Source organism: Sapajus apella, unplaced genomic scaffold (assembly GCF_009761245.1).
Source record: "Sapajus apella isolate SASKATOON/1434 unplaced genomic scaffold, GSC_monkey_1.0 scaffold76, whole genome shotgun sequence".
NCBI classification, from domain to species: Eukaryota; Metazoa; Chordata; class Mammalia; order Primates; family Cebidae; genus Sapajus; species Sapajus apella.
This window is the reverse complement of record NW_022437016.1, coordinates 4440918-4459423: the sequence shown is the minus strand read 5'-3', so window position 1 is coordinate 4459423 and position 18506 is coordinate 4440918. Positions and strand designations below refer to the sequence as shown.

At 41.0% G+C, this 18506-nt stretch overlaps 1 protein-coding gene and 1 long non-coding RNA gene across 2 annotated transcripts in view; both read left to right on the top strand.

Moving 5' to 3' along the window:
• The window catches only part of BRINP1 (BMP/retinoic acid inducible neural specific 1), a 203742-nt gene that overhangs the window by 161584 nt on the left and 23652 nt on the right, over window positions 1-18506 (top strand). Inside the window, exons 6-7 of the mRNA XM_032251437.1 lie at window positions 575-811; window positions 5396-5618. Coding sequence (XP_032107328.1) covers window positions 575-811; window positions 5396-5618 — 460 coding nt within the window. The remainder of the gene's footprint in view (window positions 1-574; window positions 812-5395; window positions 5619-18506) is intronic.
• On the top strand, window positions 8559-13634 carry LOC116532363. The gene is made up of 2 exons (XR_004260839.1): window positions 8559-11449; window positions 11483-13634. It is a non-coding gene; the product is annotated as an uncharacterized LOC116532363 (long non-coding RNA).

The window sequence follows — 18506 nt, the reverse complement described above, 5'->3', positions numbered from 1 at the left end:
TTTCTCTGCTCTCTAAACAATGTTATTATGACTGTCTCTGCTATAGGTCTGTAAAGCCATGTTATGATGATGTGTGTCCATGTCTGTGCCTCCTGATTACATTGTAAACTCCCCAAGGGCAAGGATTGTGTCTTTTTTTTTTTTTTTAATCTCTGTGGGTCTAGTACCTACCTCAGGACTTGTGTTTCATAAATAGGGTTTACAAATATTTAAGGAAAGCAATTAAGGAAATAATGATAAACAATAAAAGTTATATTTTCAATATGAGTTTTCTCCACAAATGGAAAAGGTATATACCATATGTGGCTCTAGCCTCAGTCCCACTACAACAGAATAGACTATGCCTTTCAGAGACGGCCAAGATCATGACCGGAGAAGTTTAAGTAAAACTGATGCAACTGGAAGCCTCACCGATAATGCCCGGTCTTTATCTAGGTTGGCCCAGAAATATATTGGTTCCAGTACACAGGGAGAAATGTAGCAGCTTCAGATTCCTATGTGTCACCTCTGGAAACTGTTAATGAAACACCTTTTTTTAACCTTTCTGTTTTCCCTTCTTGCTATTCTCAAACAGGTCTTCAGATAATCTTTCCTCAGTATCTGCAAGAGAAGTTTGTCCAGTCGGCCTTGAGCTACATCATGTGCAATGGGGAGGGGGAGTACCTGTGCCAGAATAGCCAGTGTCGATGCCAATGTGCCGAGGAGTATCCGCAGTGCAACTGCCCCATCATGGACATCCAGATCATGGAGTACACGCTGGCCAACATGGCCAAGTCTTGGGCCGAAGCTTATAAGGACCTGGAGAATTCAGGTAGAGGGTCTAACTCAGTGCCACTGCATAAGTGGCCTTGAGCCAAGTCTGTAAGGGAGCTAATCTAACTGGAATTAGGACTGCTGCGAGGCAAAGTCCAGTGACCCTGACTCTTCTACTTTAGAGGGTCCAGATGCAAGTATAATAGCTGTCACAGATCAGGCACTCAATAAATCTCCACTGAAGAAAATTAATGAATAGCATAATCCAGTTTGTGGTCATATGATGTATTGTTTCTGTTGTACCCAGAAGACAGAAAGAATAAATCTGCATAGGAAACCTCTGGAGAGGGAAGAGTCAGAGGTAGTTGTATTGATTCCTTGGGCTGTGTGTGTGTGTGTGTATTCAGATGCTTCTGTCTGTCTCTATAAATAAACACATAGCTCTATGTGTTTATATGTGTGTGCATATACATAGAGGTATAGATATCCAAAGAATCTACAGACTATCAAAGCTCAAAGTCACTTTTCTGTTAACTTAGTTATTTTATGCATATCATAGTTCAGAAAAATGAGTTTCAGGGGAGGAAAGACAGTCACCCAAGCTACTAAAGCAGATGAAGTCCAGAGTAGGATCTCTGGCTTCATGGACATTTGAATTTTGTTGGAAAATCAGGTGTTAATTATGTAACCATGCCAGTGATTAGGAAATGGCAAGGTTACATCTGTAAAGAAGGATGAGCTGCTGGGAACAAATGATGTGGAGTTGGGGGGTCAATGTGGTCAAGGAAGGCTACCTTAAAAAAGAGCAGAAATTGAAGTATCTGACTATGGTGCAGGTATCAGAAGGTGGGTGCAGATAGACCTATGGGAGGCACAAGGGGCCTAGGAGGGAAATGACCATGAGGTGGGTTAGGGAGTTGGTACAAGTTGTAAAAACAGGATGTGTGCCAAGATGCCAAGATATTTAGAAGGAAACAATGGCAGAGCTTGATGTTGGATTGTCTACAAGAGTTGAAGAGAAAGGGGGTATTGAGGTGATATTCATAAACCTCCTTTGATAGGCATGTTAGACAACTGAATAGATGTTGGTAATCTTCATTGAGCTGGGACACCCTGAAAGATTTGGGAAGAAGACCATGTGCTCACTTTTATATAGGATAAGCCTGAGAATCCTGGAGACTTCCCAGATGCCAAGCAAGCACTTAGCATGTAATATGTACTCAAGTACCTGTTAAATAAATGGGCTTATGCATAGAGCGTTACTGTCTTTAAAACAACATTATATTTCTTAAATCTGTTGTAATAGCCACCTTAAAGGAAGTAGTAACATTTCTGTATTATGGAGAAGGGAACGCCTCCTCTGTAATCCTCCTTCAAGACTTAGTGTTTTCCCTGGGGCTGCACAGTTAGTAAACGGCAGGATTGGTAATGGAATTCCTGATTCCAAATCTACTGCTCACAGCAGCTTTGGTTACTAAATTTTCCTTTCCCCTCTAGGCCTGAGGTTCCCTCATCTGATAAATGAGAGGACATTTTTGTGTTTTTAATATTTGAATTTATTCAAGTTTTTAGACAAGACATTCTTTGATCAAGCAAAATCATACCTTGGAGCCACTGTGTACCACAGATAAAAGCAGAGTTCTGTGGAACAGTGTTTGAAAATAACTGGTTTCCATGAACTCTAAGCTGTAAGCCAGCTCTGGGAGCCCAGAACGCATCAGGGATTCTGCTCTTGCTGTGCTGTGCAGCTCAAATGGATCTGTGGATGCCTTATAACGACACCCATTAGTCCACTGACCATCCTGAGAACCCATAAAAGAGAAGTTCATGTTGAAAATGTACTATGATGATTATTTGGCCCCAAACAAAGAAAGCATTTGATAAAATGCTTTTGCAAAAAGATTTCACCGATTGCTAAAAAACAGAGGGAATTTAGGCTATATGTATAAGGAATAAGACTCCTTAGTATACAATCCTTATTTCCAAGGAATAGAAACCACTTTGAGTGGGTGGGTGAGGAAACACAGAAAACTGAGATGTCACTGAATAAGCTGAACAGGCCAAGAAAATGATTTATGTCACACTTTCTCCCCATAAGGCATACACTCCCTCTAGATTGCCTGTGCTTCTGTATTTGAAATGGTTTTACCCTTTAAGATAAATCCATTCATCCATATGTGCATCAGAGGCTTGTGCATATGAGTTCTCCTTTGGTTCATTTTTAGCCCTTAACCTTCACTACTCAGCCCAGGTGATTTGGAGGGATTAATGACCAGGCCAAAGTAAAAGGCATTGCTTCCTTGACGGCTCCAGAGTGTAGGTGGCAAATAGGACCTAGTTTCTATACATGAATGACGATCTGCATCTCCTTCCTGGTGGATTGGTTGGAGTACTTTTACTTTATTCAAGAAAGTTAATGCATTTAACCCTTAAATTCCATTTTCTTTTAAGACCCAAATTTGGGTTCATTGGAAGGCCTGTGTTTCCCTTTGACATCAACAGAGCCCTCTGCAAGAGCAGCTTTATGTTTTCCATGGGAGGAGAGCCCAGCTGCCCCAAATAGGAGAGTCATCAGGGCCCGTCTCCTGCCTTCAGCCAGCTCACTGAATCCATCGATCAGTGTAGAGGCTTGTTTCATCCTGTCAGTCTTATGCTACCATCAATCGAGTACTTTCTGTGTATCAGAAACTAGTTAGGTAGATGTAGTACTAGGCCACTATGTCACTCTCAACATTTGGATTAGATACCATTATTCCTGTTAGCAGATGGGGAAACTAAGGTCTTGAGAGAATAAGGGTCCCACAGCTGTGCAGTACTCAGATGTGACTCCAACTCTTGCCTGTCTCTTTGTAATGAAGTGCCTGAGGTTTTTCTAGGAGTCAGAGCTTCTGTTTTTTTATCGCCTTTTATTTACTATTTTCTCCTAATGTGCTGAGCCTAGGGATTGCCTGTTTTTATGTGTTGAGAGGAAATGTAATATACTAACTAAGAACACAGGGTTTGGAGCCAGACTCAGACCTTAATTCTCCAGTCTACTGGCCATTTGACCTTGGGCAAGGTAGCTAACTTCTCTGTGCCCTAATTTTAGAATGGGGCTCTAAAATACCTACCTCATAGGTTTGCTATAAAATGTGGTTATATATGTTAGGTGATTATGACTGTGCCTGGTGCCTGTCAAGAGCTATGTAAGCATTTTTAAAAATAAAATGAAAGCTTAAATGCATAGTATACTAAAATGTCCTTGGAGGTTTTATAATGTGAAGTGAAAGTGTTAGGCTGAAGATTTATGATATTTATATAAATCCAACCATTAGCCTTTTTTCCTACAAAATGATCAACCCCTTGATTTTTTAATTTTCCAGGAATGGGGTGAGAGGGATTAGAATTACAACAGATTGGATTATTAGATTAGAAAACAAAAACTCAGGACACAGACCTGGATCTTGTCATTTATCAGCCACATTACCTTTAGAAAATCATTTTCCCATTTTGGGCTTCGGTTTTCCTACTTGTAAAACAAGAATGCTGAACGAGATAATTTTTATGGCTGTGCCAAGTTGACACTCTGAAACAGCATCACAAACTGAGGCAGAAACCTTTACCCCAGAGACCCAAGAGTTTGTCACCATCTCTTAAGCTGAAGTTTTTTGAAATGTGGGATGATGCTAGATGGGACACATGTACAACTTCAAAGCACACTGGATCACGGAGTGGGGAAGTTGAGCCATTTCAGTTCTCTGTCAAACCTGCAGATTACATCAAAGAGAAAGTTTCGGTTTGGTGCTAGCATGCCTTTAACGCCTCTTGAACACTTGCTAATTTACTGTATTTCAACATGAGAGAGGCATGGAGGTTTGATCATTTAGCAGGCAACAGTGTCTGACTAGAATTTATTAACATTGTTTTTATCATATTTATTTTTATAGCTACCATTCTTCTGGAGGCATGCAATAGTGATTTTCTCTGGCGAATTTGATAAACATTTTGTTTTAGATTTTTTTTTTTCTTTTTTTGAGCTGGACTCTCCCTCTGTTGCCCAGGCTGGACTGCAGTGGTGCAATCTCGGCTCACTTCAACCTTCGTCTCCTGGGTTCAAGCAATTCTCTGGCCTCGTCCTCCTGAGTAGCTGAGATTACAGGCGGCCGCCACCACACCCAGCTAATTTTTGTATTTTTAGTAGAGATGGGGTTTCGCCATGTTGGCCAGGCTGGTTTCAAACTCCTGACTTGTGATCCACCTGCCTCAGCCTCCCAAAGTGCTGGGATTACAGATGTGAGCCACCGCGCCCGGCCTTGTTTTCTATTTTTAAGTTAAAAATAATGATTTGATTCAAATAACATGTTAAGTAGATATAATAATATATGAACATTACTATAAAGTTGGCTTTCTGATGCCAGAATTGTGGGAAGCCCTGTCTTAAGCAAGGATACAGTATGCAGATTCCCTTCGTAAAAAAAGCACAGTGGCTTTCGCCCTTTCTGGTAGGGGAAAGATAGGCTAATGCCATGTTCTATGGCCTGCAGGAAAACAAAATTATGTTTGCAGGCCTGCCTTTTTGGAAGGCAAGACCAAGCATTCCAGGCAATGTCAGATGGCTGCTGTCATGTTTAGCTCTTCTCTCTCGGCCTTTGTCTCTCACTAGATGAGTTTAAATCGTTTATGAAGCGCCTCCCCAGCAACCACTTCCTGACCATCGGGAGCATCCATCAGCACTGGGGCAATGACTGGGACCTGCAGAACCGCTACAAGCTCCTGCAGAGTGCCACAGAAGCACAGAGACAAAAGATCCAACGCACTGCCCGCAAGCTTTTCGGCCTCAGTGTACGCTGTCGCCACAATCCCAACCACCAGCTGCCTAGAGAGAGGTAAGTGCTGCCGCCACCTCCACCTCTGCAGGCACCGACCTGGCGCTAGTGTACATCATCTTGCTGCCGAGTGAAATGCAGTGTAGATGGTGCATTTGCGGGGTGGCAAGCAGGACCTTGCATGGTCCAGACCAACAAGTTTCTGGATCACCTCTGGCTTCTCACCTACTGGCTCTGGCTACAACAGTCTCCACATTGTTTCCTGAATATACCATGAATTTTCAGCCTTTGTGTTCTGTCTGATACATCTTACTGAGAAAGGGAATTAACACTAGCTCTGATGGCTATAAGGCATTAACCTGCTGTTTAAAATATATTTTCTATTTAATTTTTAAACTACTGAGCAAAACCGATTTTAGCATCTCCACCATAATGGTGAAGAACCTGGATTAACTAATTAATCAATCACTGCCTTATTTATTGAGGTCCCTTGATCAGAGCCTGGAGTGAGTGACACAGATAAGATACCTTAGTACAAAATGTGAGGAGACACTCACTTGTGGGGTCATTGAGTGCAGGGTCCTCACCTGAGAGAGTGTCACCTTCAGTGCCAGGCTATCTTGCTGCTGAGTCAGAGGTAATGCTGCTGTTCCCTCCATAAAGTCTTCCTTTAGTCCCAGTCCTGCCCTGGATATACCGAGTATCTGCCAGATGGTGGAAAATACAGAGATGGACAAGATGGAGAGGGCCCACATAGCCATGGAATTAGGGTTTCCTAACTCTCTCAGGGGCACATAGGGAAGGAGCCAGGATTTGGATCCAGGTTTTTCAGACTCCACTCTTCCAGGGCATTTCTGATCTGCAGCTGATCTTTAGAGGTGCCTCCAGGGTTTCTGAAAGGGCATCACAGGACAGCTAAAAGGGCAGGGTGGGACTCTCCATCATGCTTCAGACAAAGCAGCTCTGTTATTATTTCTTGCATGTTTGGGGGTTCTACCTTCTATTTCGTTCTAAGAAAAATCCACTTTAAAAAGAATAAGCCCATTCACATTCACGCAGCATGCTCTGTGTCAGTCACACACACACACACACACACACACACACATATACACATATATACATACACATATATATATATACACACACACACACACATATATACATATATACATACACATATATATATGTGTGTGTGTATATATATGTGTGTGTGTGTATGTGTGTGTGTGTGTATGTGTGTATATATATATATATATATATATATATATATATGATTGTTACTCTGTTGTACAAATCAGGAAATGGAAGCTGAGAGAGGTAAAGTAGTTGGTCCAAACCTACAATGTAAATCAGTGGTTCTGGCTTGTAGGTGGTGTTTTCCCCAGGGGACATTTGAAAATATCTGAAGACAATTTTGATTATTATAAAAGGGGTAGAGGGTACTATTGCATAGGCAGTTCTCACAACAAAGAAGTATCTGACTTCAAAAGTTAGTGGTGTTTGGGCTTAGCAATTCTGATGTAAGAGAGACAAGATGCCACCAGTTTTAGGTTGGTGCAAAAGTCATGACAGTTTTTGTTAATGATTCAGCCTCTGTATTCTGTCTGATTCACCTGACTGAGGTGGGGAATTAACACTAGCTCAGATAGCTATGTGGTGTCATCCTAGCTGTTTAAAATATATTTACTATTTAATTTTTAAATTACTGAAATTTCTAATTAAATTTAAATTAAATCCTATTTAATTAAATTTCTATTTAATTTTTAAAATTTCTATTTAACTTTAAAATCACCATTTAAATTTAAAATTACTGGTTTTGCTAATGGCAAAAGGAATCACGAAGACTTTTGCACCAACCTAAATAAATCTGTAAGGCAAAATCTTCTCCTCCTAACCAGCCCGTTCTACTGGCACTCAAGATTTAACAACTGCAGTCTTCTAAAGCAGTCCCTCCACCTAATTAGCCCATTGTTGCATTCTTTTTTTTTTTTTCTCATTTTTCTTGAGTCAGAGCTAATGCTGCTGTTCCCTCCATAAAGTTTTCCCGATTGTACTGGCCAATATAGAAGGCTTCTTATTCTAGATTCCCACTAATCTAAAATCCTTTCCTTAGTCAGCGTATTTCTTTCTTTACCACCCTTATGAACCATCCTCCTTGTACAGATACTCATGCTTACCTCTGTTTTCCCCATTCCCTCCAAATTTGAGCCGACTGCTTTGCATCTAGTTTGTAATCATATTACTTCGTGGATTAAATAGAATTTCTTTTGCCAATTTCTTGTTGCAATGCTGCTGAACTAAGGACTAGAAAAGGTCACAAACTTGCTTTCTTGTCAAGTGCAACAGATGCACAGACTGCTACCACCAGCAAGTCTCTGAAGAAGCTTCCTTTAGATCCATCGCACATCTGCCATGAGACCCACATCGAGCACTGTGGGAAATTCAGAAACACACACAGGGAACAGTGCTGTGAAAGATGTCTTGTACAGCAGGAGTGGGGAGGGGTTCTTCTGTCAATCAGATCCCATATGTATTAGTGTGTGCGAGTTGCCGTAACTAAGTACCATGGAACCAGTTGCTTAAACAATGGAAATTTATTATCTCGTAGTTCTGGAGGCTGGAAGCCCAAGATCAAGCTGTCAGCAGGCTTGTTTTCTTCTGAGGCCCCTCTTTCTGGCTTGTGAATGGCTGTTTTCTCCCTGTGTCTCCATGCGGTCTTTCCTCTGTGTGCATCTGCGTCCTAAAAGCCTCTCTCTCTTTTATTTTTATAAATTAATTTTTAAAATTTATTTTGAGATGGAGTCTCACTTTGTGGCCCAGGCTGGGTGCAGTGGCACTGTTTCGGCTCACTGCAACCTCTGTCTCCCAAGTTCAAGCAATTCTCCTGCCTCAGCCTCTGCAGCAGCTGGGATTACAGGTGTGTACCACACACTCAGCTAATTTTTTTATTTTTAGTAGAGACAGGGTTTTGCAGGGTTGGCCAAGCTGGTCTTGAACTCTTGACCTCAGGTGATCCACCCACCTCAGCCTCCCAAAGTGCTGGAATTATAGGCATGAGCCACCTGCCCTAATATCCTCTCTTAAGAAGATGCCAGTCATGTTGGATTAGAGCTGACTTCAGTGATCTCATGTTAACTTAATTACCACTTTAAAGACCCTATCTCCAAATACAGTCACATTTTGAGGACCTGGGATCTAGGACTTTAACATATAAGTTTGGAGGGGTATATACTTCAGCCCATAATATTATAGGAGGTAGCTTTTGATCAGATCTTTAGGTGAAGAACCTGTGCATCCTAAGGAGCAACCAAGCTCCATGCAAACCTGGTTGAGGAGGGCAACGCTTAACCATTATGAGAATTCAAACAAATAACCTCTTTCAGTTATGGCGATTGTCACCTCAGACAATGGAAAGTAAGATCCAAGTTCCAAAGACACTGGGAAGGCATATTTGTTAAAGATGAGTAAACTCTCCAGAGACTGAGCATAATCAGATATGCCAGGTTCAGGGAAGACTCCAGAGGATTTTCAAAGGAGGGCAGCTGGATAGGCGTTACAAGGGAGGAAGGAGGGCAGCACTGGATAATAGGAGTAACACTGGGAAAAGTCAAGGAGTCTGAATTTACGTCCCACCATTAGTAAGCTGTGTGGCCTCAGGCAAGTCACTTCACCATGCTCAGTGTAGGTGTCTGCATCTTTGAATAAGTCTCTGTTCTCCTTTTGCAAGCTGTCAGGTGTAGATAGCTAAAAATGCTCTACCATCACTGGGACCTTCAAGGAAAGAGCTCACAGTGTTGCCCTCTCTCCTCCTAAGAGGAGAAAACCTGCCCTAATCTTAGTGTTCTTCTCACTTGGAGAGGATGTCTGGCATTCCACCATTGGTAGGTCACTCAATTATATTAGTTTGAAGAGTATTGAATGCTAGGTACTGAGGGGTAGGAGCACACAGACACTAGGCTCTTTGGCCAATTCCTCTGAAGCCTTCCCAGGAGAAATGAACTTCCTTGGCCTGGCTGTGGGCTGCTTCCTGACATCTGAATCTGAGGCTTTAATGAGCATTTCTCACACTGCAGGGCACCTCTCTGCCATGGAGCAGTGTCAGACAGAGGTGCTAACACTGGGAACCTTGGGCCACCTCTAGCTGAGCAAGCTGGTATTTGCAAATGAACTGATTGCTTGGTTTCAATATGCCTGCTTGCTGAAGTCTGTGGAAGATGAGTGTGCTGAGCAGGTGCCATTACTGCAGCAGGTGCCACAGAGATGTTTACTTGTTTCACAAACAGGTGGCATTGTTAAGGTAAGATGGGAGAGGGAAAGAGGGAACAAGCACAGGGCCATAGCCACACATGGATTGGTCCAGCTCCTGGCTCCATCACTTACCAGACACAGAGCTTTATATAAGGCCCTGCACCTCATTTGTGAAAGGGGATAATAACACTTGCCTTCAGGTTAAGTATGATGATTAAGATTTTAAAATTTAAATAGCCTTGGTAAAGTGCCTGAATCAGTTAAAAGGAAGGGAGGAAGGGAGAGAGTAAGAGACAGAAGGGAAGGAGCTGTCACTTAGTATATGTATTCTAAAGGTCAGGCACTGTTCTTTAGCATCTTATATGAGATTAACTAATTTCCTCCTCACTACAGTCTTATGAAGTGGTCCTGTTACTATTCCTATTTTACAGATAAAGGAACTGAGGCACAGAAAGGTTAATAATGTGCACAGGGTCAATGAATGTTGATTAATTTTTTGTTACTTCAAAGAAATGTTAAGATTTAGATTTAGTGAGAGGTCAACTATAGCTAATTAAAACTTGGCTTCAATGCTTGCTAAAAACGTAATATTGGCTGGAAGGCAAAAACAGTATGTTGGCTGTCTATTGGTGTAAAACAATTCACCCCAAAATGTAGTGGCTCAAAATAACACTATGTTATTGTCTCTTATGAATGTGTATCTTGACTTGATACAGCTGAGATGTCTCAAGCTGGCTGGGGCTCTTGTCATCTGGGGACTTGACTGGGCTGCATCTCCAAAATGACACGCTCTCAGAGCCAGTTGATGTTGGCTGCCAGCTGGGGGCTCAGCTGGGTCTGTCACTGGAGTGCCCACACAGGACCTCTCCGTGGGGACTGGACTTTTTGCAGCATGGCAGCTGCGTTCAGAGAGGGAGTGTTCTGAGACCAAAGGCAAGCCTTAAGACTTTTTCACAGCTTAGCCTTGGAAGTTGGAGAGCGTCATTTCCACCACATTCTGTTGGCTAAAATCCTAACCTAGGTTCACGGGCGTGAATATTTGGAGGTGCAGTTCATTATGGGGGCTGGGGACGTATATTTTAGAGACGAGGCACAATAGAAATTGAGTAGAATTGGAGCTAGAGGTGACTATCTTGGACATAGGGGACATAAGATTAATAATAATAACAATAATGAAGCAGTAATAGCTACTTACTGAGCAGATAGTATAATAAGCAATAGAGTCAGCTAAAGATTCTGGAGTTAGGCCACCTTGGTTCAAATCCCAACTTTGTTAGCCAGTTACATTGTAAGCCTGGAGGAAGTTACTGAAACCTTTGAGCCTCAATTTTCTTATCTGTAAAATGGAGCTGATAATAGTGCCTACATCAGAAGGTTGTTTTCAGGATTAAATGCTTTCACCTACATAAATTGCTTAGGACAGTGATTAGCACATGGACAGCACTCAATACATGTTGGGTATTGTCCTCCTTCGTTTTTTCCCCCAAGCACTGATATTTGGCATATAAATTTCTTGGCACTCAGTAGTTAGTTACCCAGTGAGATTGAGCATTGGTGACATGTATTTTTTATCTAATACTCATCCCATCTCTGTGAAGTAGATGCTATTGGATCATTTATAGGTTAGGAAACTGATGAGGCAGGTGTGATTAATTCATCCAAGGTCACATGGGCAGGTCAGGACAGATTAGATTTATTTTGCTGATTTTACTGTTGGACTTGATGGTCACAGTCACTGTGCAGAGCAGCAAGAACCCATGTTATTTAAGCAGTGTACAGTGGCAGATAGGTGGCTGTGCTGTGTTTGGGGCACCCTGGTTTAGTGTGTGGTAAAAGGCAGGGTTTGCTCATCAAGGTTGAGGGTAGTAGATGACGATTGAAACATGTAGACTCTAGTGTGCTGAGATGCAGGAAATGTCCCTGAACATGGAGCCCTGAATTAACTCTCAAGCCCAAGCAGAAACCCAGGAAGACATATTCCCTGTAGGTAACTAGAAGAGGCCTGTCTCAGTGCAGTACAACTCAGTATACATTTCCTGAGAGCGTACTATGTGGCAGGCTTTAGAAGCACAAACGTAAGTAAGATTCATCCCATTCCAAGGCCCAGTGCTTGCTAAGAGGAGAGCAGCAAGATAACTCCAGACCATATCCATAGATGGGAGTTCAACACTTGACCAAATGTTTATTGGGTGATCATTATGTATTAGGTTCTGTTTGAGAGTCTGGGGATACTGTGATGGATTTCTGTTAGCCCACAGGAGAGCTGGCCCTAGTGTCAGACTGCAGCTGGACATATCAAGGGAAGGCAGGGACCCACAGTAAGATTCCTGTGGCTTGTCTTGTCACCAGGAGATCCTTACACTATGTAGAGTTAAAAAGGGAAAGATGGACTTTAAGTTTGGTCTCAGGTATTACTGGACACTGAGACTTTTTAAGCCTTGGCTTTATCACCTATAAAATGGGTATAATAATTTCTGATTGCCTGCCTCAGAGGGCCACTAGGGGGCTCACCAGGGGTCGTGTATACATTTGTGAACTCTGAATGCTCTAGAAAGGGGGCTAGGCAATCGGGGTGAACTTGAAGCCAAACTCATCAAGAAGGGAATGGGGCTGAGTTCAGGTTCATGGCGACATTTCATAGTTAACACTTCTAAAGCATTTACCATGCACCGGCCACTGTCATATGGCTTTTATCTTATTTAATCACTGTAACAACCCTGTGAGGTACCACTAATTTATCCCACTTTATGAATAGAGAAATTAAGGCATAGAGATGTTAAATGACTTGCTGATGATTGAATAGCAGGTAGAAGACAGGTTCAAGCCCAGCAGAATCCCTTCTTGTTACTCCTATGCTCTTCTACCTATCCCCGAGGCAAGATGATCCAAGGTGTTTAGATGACCTACCAAGACTAAAAACTGCATTGCATAGTGGTGGAAATTGCCTGTCATTGCAAAAGGCAGATGAAGGAAGGGAGGGAGGCAGGAGAGAAGAGGAAGAAAAAAAGGAATAGAGGCGGCATAAGGTAGAAAGGAAGGGAGGGAGGAAGAAAAGAAGCACAGAGTCATCTTGGGCACAGCTGAATTTAGCTGGTTCCTGTGCAATAACTTGAATGTTTACTCACCACCTGATCTTCCAATCTTGTGTCAGCCACTGGAAGGCATTTAAAGATACAAACAGCTGTGCCTTGGTCCTCAAACCATCATTATCGAGGCTCCAGGTGTGCTGAAAAGTGAAAAGACATTGTTTTGTGAAGCCAGAGACCTGAGTTCAAGTCTTATTCTGCCCTTTGTGAGAGCACTGGGTATAGAAATCCTGCCTTGCAGAGGTGGGGTGCAGGTTGAATAGTGAACAATTGTACCTCACCTTTAACTGGGGCAGCTCTTCAGTGGTTTTCTTTATGGAAATTCTGAATTAAAATTCATTCGAGAACCCAAGGTGATTTTTTTCTTTCTTTCTTTATTTTTTGCTAAAACAAAAACAACAAGGCTCAATTATCTCTGAGGTCCTTCCCAACTCTAAGAGACATAACATTTACAGAGAATGAGAGTAACAGTTCAATTCTAGAATATTGGTAGAAGGTCAGTAATCCAATCTTTGAGCAGCATTTCAGATGATACTAATTAGTCAATTTTAATAAGTAGCCTAAAGTTCAAATTAAAATCTTCTTTTGCCTGAAATTACAGTGTCCTTTTAATTAAGTTTCCCAGAATCTACTTTGGTCACTTTGCAATCTGTGTTCCATGGCAGTCAGAATTATCACTTAGGAAGCAAATTCAATCTTGTTCCATCCCTGTTTAAAACTTTTTGGTTACTGCTTTTAGGAGAAAAAAGAAAATCCTAAGGTGGCCTACAGATCTGCTAGGATCTGGTTCCTGCCTCCTCCTTGGCTGGGTTCCACAGCATTTCTTGGCTCTCTCAGTGACAGGACAGTTCTGCTAATTTTCTTTGAGTTCTCTAAATGCCTAATTCCACCCCTCCCCCAAGCCTTTCATTTCAAAGGCTTCACCCGGGCTATTCCTTCTGCTTGAACATGCCTTCCTTTTTTGTTTTTTGTTCTTCACTGTGGTAGCTTTTACCTACCTGCCCTTCACACATCAGCTCAAATATTCCTCAAGAACATGGTCCCCACATTGAAAGGCTGTTTTAGGACTTGTTTATATGCTTCCTTATCATTTTAATTTTCTAATTGAACCCAAATCCCAGTTTACCAGTATATCTTTTTTTTTTTTTTTTAAAACAGCGTCTTGCCTTGTCACCCAGGCTGAAGCACAATGGTATGATCATAGCTCACTGTAGCCTCAAACTCCTGGGCTTAAATGATCATCTGCCTCAACCTCCCAGGAATCTGGGACTACAGGTGCACACAACCATACCTGGCTAGTTTTTTCTAATTTTTTTGTATAGGCAAAACCTCACTATGTTGTCCGTGTTTGTCTCAAACTTGTGGACTCAAGCAATATTCCCTCCTTAGTCTCTCTGAGCCACTGCACCTGACTACCATTTTCCCTTTTGAAATCTATCTGTTAGTGCCTATCTCTCCCATGAGACTATTAGCTCGCTCATACTTTTTTATATTCTTCATAACTTTGTTCTTATAACTTTCTACCACACTACCTGACACACAGTAGCTATTCAAAAAACTTTGATCAGTGAACAGACACATAAGTTATTTGCTTCTTAGAATGTGCCACAAGGCATATTGACGTAATCTTCTGCAAACTGAGTTTCATGATCATATATAAAGTATATGTACTTTCTACATATGTTGAATATATTTAGATTATCTTCCTCATTCACAAATGAAGAAACTAAGATCAAAGGGAGTTAAGTGGCTTTTCCAGAGTCACTCAGGGAATTAGTGAACAGATCATAACTAAACTTCAGACCAGTAGACTGACAGTCCAGACAGGTTGGTAAAATCGAAACTGCAAACGGCAATTGTCTTCAACTGACCCGAATGCAAATCCCAAAGTTACCACTTGTTAATTCTATTACTTTGGGAAATGTTCTTTACTTGGGGGGGAAAAAAAAAAGAAAAACAGATACTAATCAATGTAATGAAATGAAGTAAAACTCCTAGCATCAAGTAGTACTTAAGGTCAGTGTGATTTGATACTTCTTCCTTACATCTGGCTATCGTCTGTTTTTTTTTTTTTTTTAATTTAAGATTATTGTGAGGCAAACAAGATCCATGGAAGCTTAACTTGAGGGTAGACAGTAGAATTATTCTGATGATGCTTGGTCTTTGATTTATTTTTACTTCTCAAATTCACATGGCCTTGACCCAGCAGTCTGAGCCTCAGCCAAGCACAATGTAATTATGCATTGTTGAGATGAAAATCTCTTGGGGGCATCAACCTCAGGCTCTGAAGCTGGGGCCTTAGCTTCTGAACCCATGTCAGCTTTTAACATATTTCCTTCTCCATACAGTGTTTAATTGGTGTCTATAGAAAGACTCTGGCTACCAAGATAATCGTTATCTCTATTCTGATGACCCTCAATATTCACACTGATTTTGATTCTTCTCTCTGAACCCTGTACTTACTTGCCTTTGGATTTAATCTCCATAGACTCCTGCAGTGGGGCAGAGGGATATGGCTTCCTATATTTTATTGAACTCAAGTCAGTTTCAGTTTATTAGACTGACAGTCCCGTCTTTGTTATTCATTAGATGTCTGACCTCCAAAAGTCTCCAAACCTACCAGAGCCCTCTGATTCCCCATCTGTATTGTTAGGATAATAAGAAAGACTACCCCACAGAGTTGTTGCCCTAGTCAATTTGTATGATATATGTGAAAATTCTTCATAACTTGTAAAGAAATACACAGATATAATATTAATATATTCAAAGCCAGGCGCAGTGTCTCATGCCTATAATCCCAACACTTTGGGAGGCCGAGGCAGGTGGATCACTTGAGGCTAGGAGTTAAAAACCAGCCTGGGCAACATGGAGAAACCCTGTCTCTACGAAAAAAATACAAAAATTAGCCCAGTGTGTTGGTGCACACCTGTAATCCTAGATACTCAGGAGGCTGAGGCATGATAATTGCTTGAGCCTTGGAGACAGAGGTTGCAAGGTTGCAATGAACCAAAATCACGCTGCTACACTTGAGCCTGGGCAGCAGAGCAAGACTTTGTTTCAAAAAAAAAAAAACCTTAATATATTCAAGAGCACAGCAGTAGTAGACCCTAGATATTTGATGATAACACTTTCTATTTCCAAGAAATGGATGCTCCTGTTGTGTAAAATAAAGCATGAGCCTAACAAACAAAATGTCATCATATAATAAACAAAATAAGAAGCTCAGGACTTCAGACTCTCTAGTCTGACAGACCAAAGTGTGTGACCATCATTTACTGTTGATAATACTCAGCATAGTATTAAGGTGTTCAAGCTTCAGTTTTCTACTTAGCGTGATGGAGAGAAAAATAGTAGCCAGCCTTGGAGAACCAATAATAAAACATAGATGCCAGGGTTAGCACACAGTAAAATGGCCAAGCATGTGGCTCTTTATTGGACAAAACTGGAGATCAGTAGTTTGTTGGTTAATTTAAAAAGTGAAGTTAAACTAGGAAATCCTAAAATGTATACATGCTATACATATATGAACCATTTTGTTTTAATTTAAAAACATGTAAATGCACATTTCTTGGCCAGCCTCTTGAAGTAAAGCCAAAATCTTTTTTGAAGGTAGTGGTATATTCTATTTAACATTTTACTGGTGTTCTTCCATAAACCATACCATAATTGCATAACATTTCAAACTTCGGTTTATTCAAAGTGGAGTAACAGCTTAGATTCTTAAAAAACAACTTAAATGTTTGTAGTTTTTTTGTTCCTTCCCCTTTATTTAAATCGATGGTCATTTTTGCCAATAACTGGTCTTTATAGAATTCAAATTAGTTTCCACAGAAAAAAAGCAATTCATATTTCATTGATTTATTTTAGTTTTAATTTACTTATTTTATAACTTTTTAGCTCTAAGATATAATAGTAGCAAATACAATGCGCATAAACTGGTTTGGGAATATACAAAACTGACTTTCAGCTCTTATACTTGTTACTTGGTGGAAATAGAAGCATGTGGAAGTGTAACCAACCAGACAAGAGTATTCAATGCACCATCAGCTCACACACCACATCTATCTGGTGGGAGGAAGAGTCGTTTTCCCACAATTACCTAATAGAGGTCAATTATGAGAGCTTATCCCACTTGACAGGGAAACTCTGATTCCTAGTAACTTGCCACTCTTACTGGAACGACCCACTCAAGATCATATATTATAGTAAGAAAAAAATGATGATAATAATGGTTGACACACACTGACCATTTATTATGTACCAGACACAGTTGTCAGTGCCTTATATATATTAATGTATGTAATCTTTACAACAACCCTATAAAAAAAGGTTCTACTATGCTTCCCATATTATAGACAGAGAGTTTGAGTAGCAAAGGGAAATGCTGCAAGAGGAGAGAACGAGAGAAATGCATTCCTGCTGGGGAGACTGGAAAAAATGCTTTCCTGTGTCTGGATTACTTTATTCATCCTTTAATTTTCAGGTGGATCCCTGATTTCTTAGGAATATTTGGCGCGACTCAGTGGACCAAGTTACGCCATCCTCTTATATGCCTTTACTGCAGCTTGTGTTTCATTTTTTTCTAGCATTTGCCATATTTGCAATGCTATGTTTAAGCCCAGATTTCTCCTCCTTGATCACAAATTCAGTGAAGGCAGGTAACTTGTTTTTCTTGCTAACTAGTGTATTCTCAGTGATCGATAAGGTGCCTGGAACACCACAACATAGCCTTTGCTGCACTGAAATGAGGGGACATTTCACATGGGAGCCGAGGGATGATTATGCTTTGTACTTGCAATGAAAAGAATGACTTACCATTCACTAAAACAATATGTACCTATGAAGAATAGAAGGTGGGATTAATTTTATCCAAAAATATCAAATCAGAAATAGGATATAGGTCAGGATTAAGTACCTAGGCCTTGGAACCAGAGAAGACTGAGGTTAAATCTTGGCAAGCAATGTGCTCAGTGTCCTTTGGCCTTAAGTGTCCTCATCTGCAAAATGAGGATAATATCTCCTCCACAGGGTTGTTGTAAGGATCACGCAAGATACATATTCACTATTCCTGGCATGTAGTAAGTGGTCAATAAATATTAGCACTTAGTGCAGTTGTCCTTATTGTTATTGAATAAGGTTAGACCTGTATGTTGGGAAATTATGGAGGGATTGAATACCTAGTGGTGGAGTTTGTATCTTGTCATTAAGGTGATGTGAAGCCAGAGGGAAAAATAATAGAAGGGACGCTGTGGCTTAGTAAAGGTTCTCTGGTAGCCATTAGAAAGATGAACTGGAGAATCAATGGAATCTCTCTGTTGGGTGTAAGAAGATTCAGTATTTCTCCCCTGTGCTGACATGATCTGTGGATGAAAGCACTGCTTCCCAAACTGGAATTAGCATCACAGTCAGCCAGAGTGCTTTCTGAACATAAGTTTCTGGGCCTAGTGTCTATTTTTGATTCAGTAGAACTGAGGTGGGTACTCTGTCCTGGGTGATACTGATGCCACTAGTCTAAGGGCCACACCAGACTTGGATTAAGTCTCTCTTCACTGCCTTAAACATGGTCGCACCTCTTTCTATGCACTTGGTAGAAACTAAGCAAAAATGAGTTCCA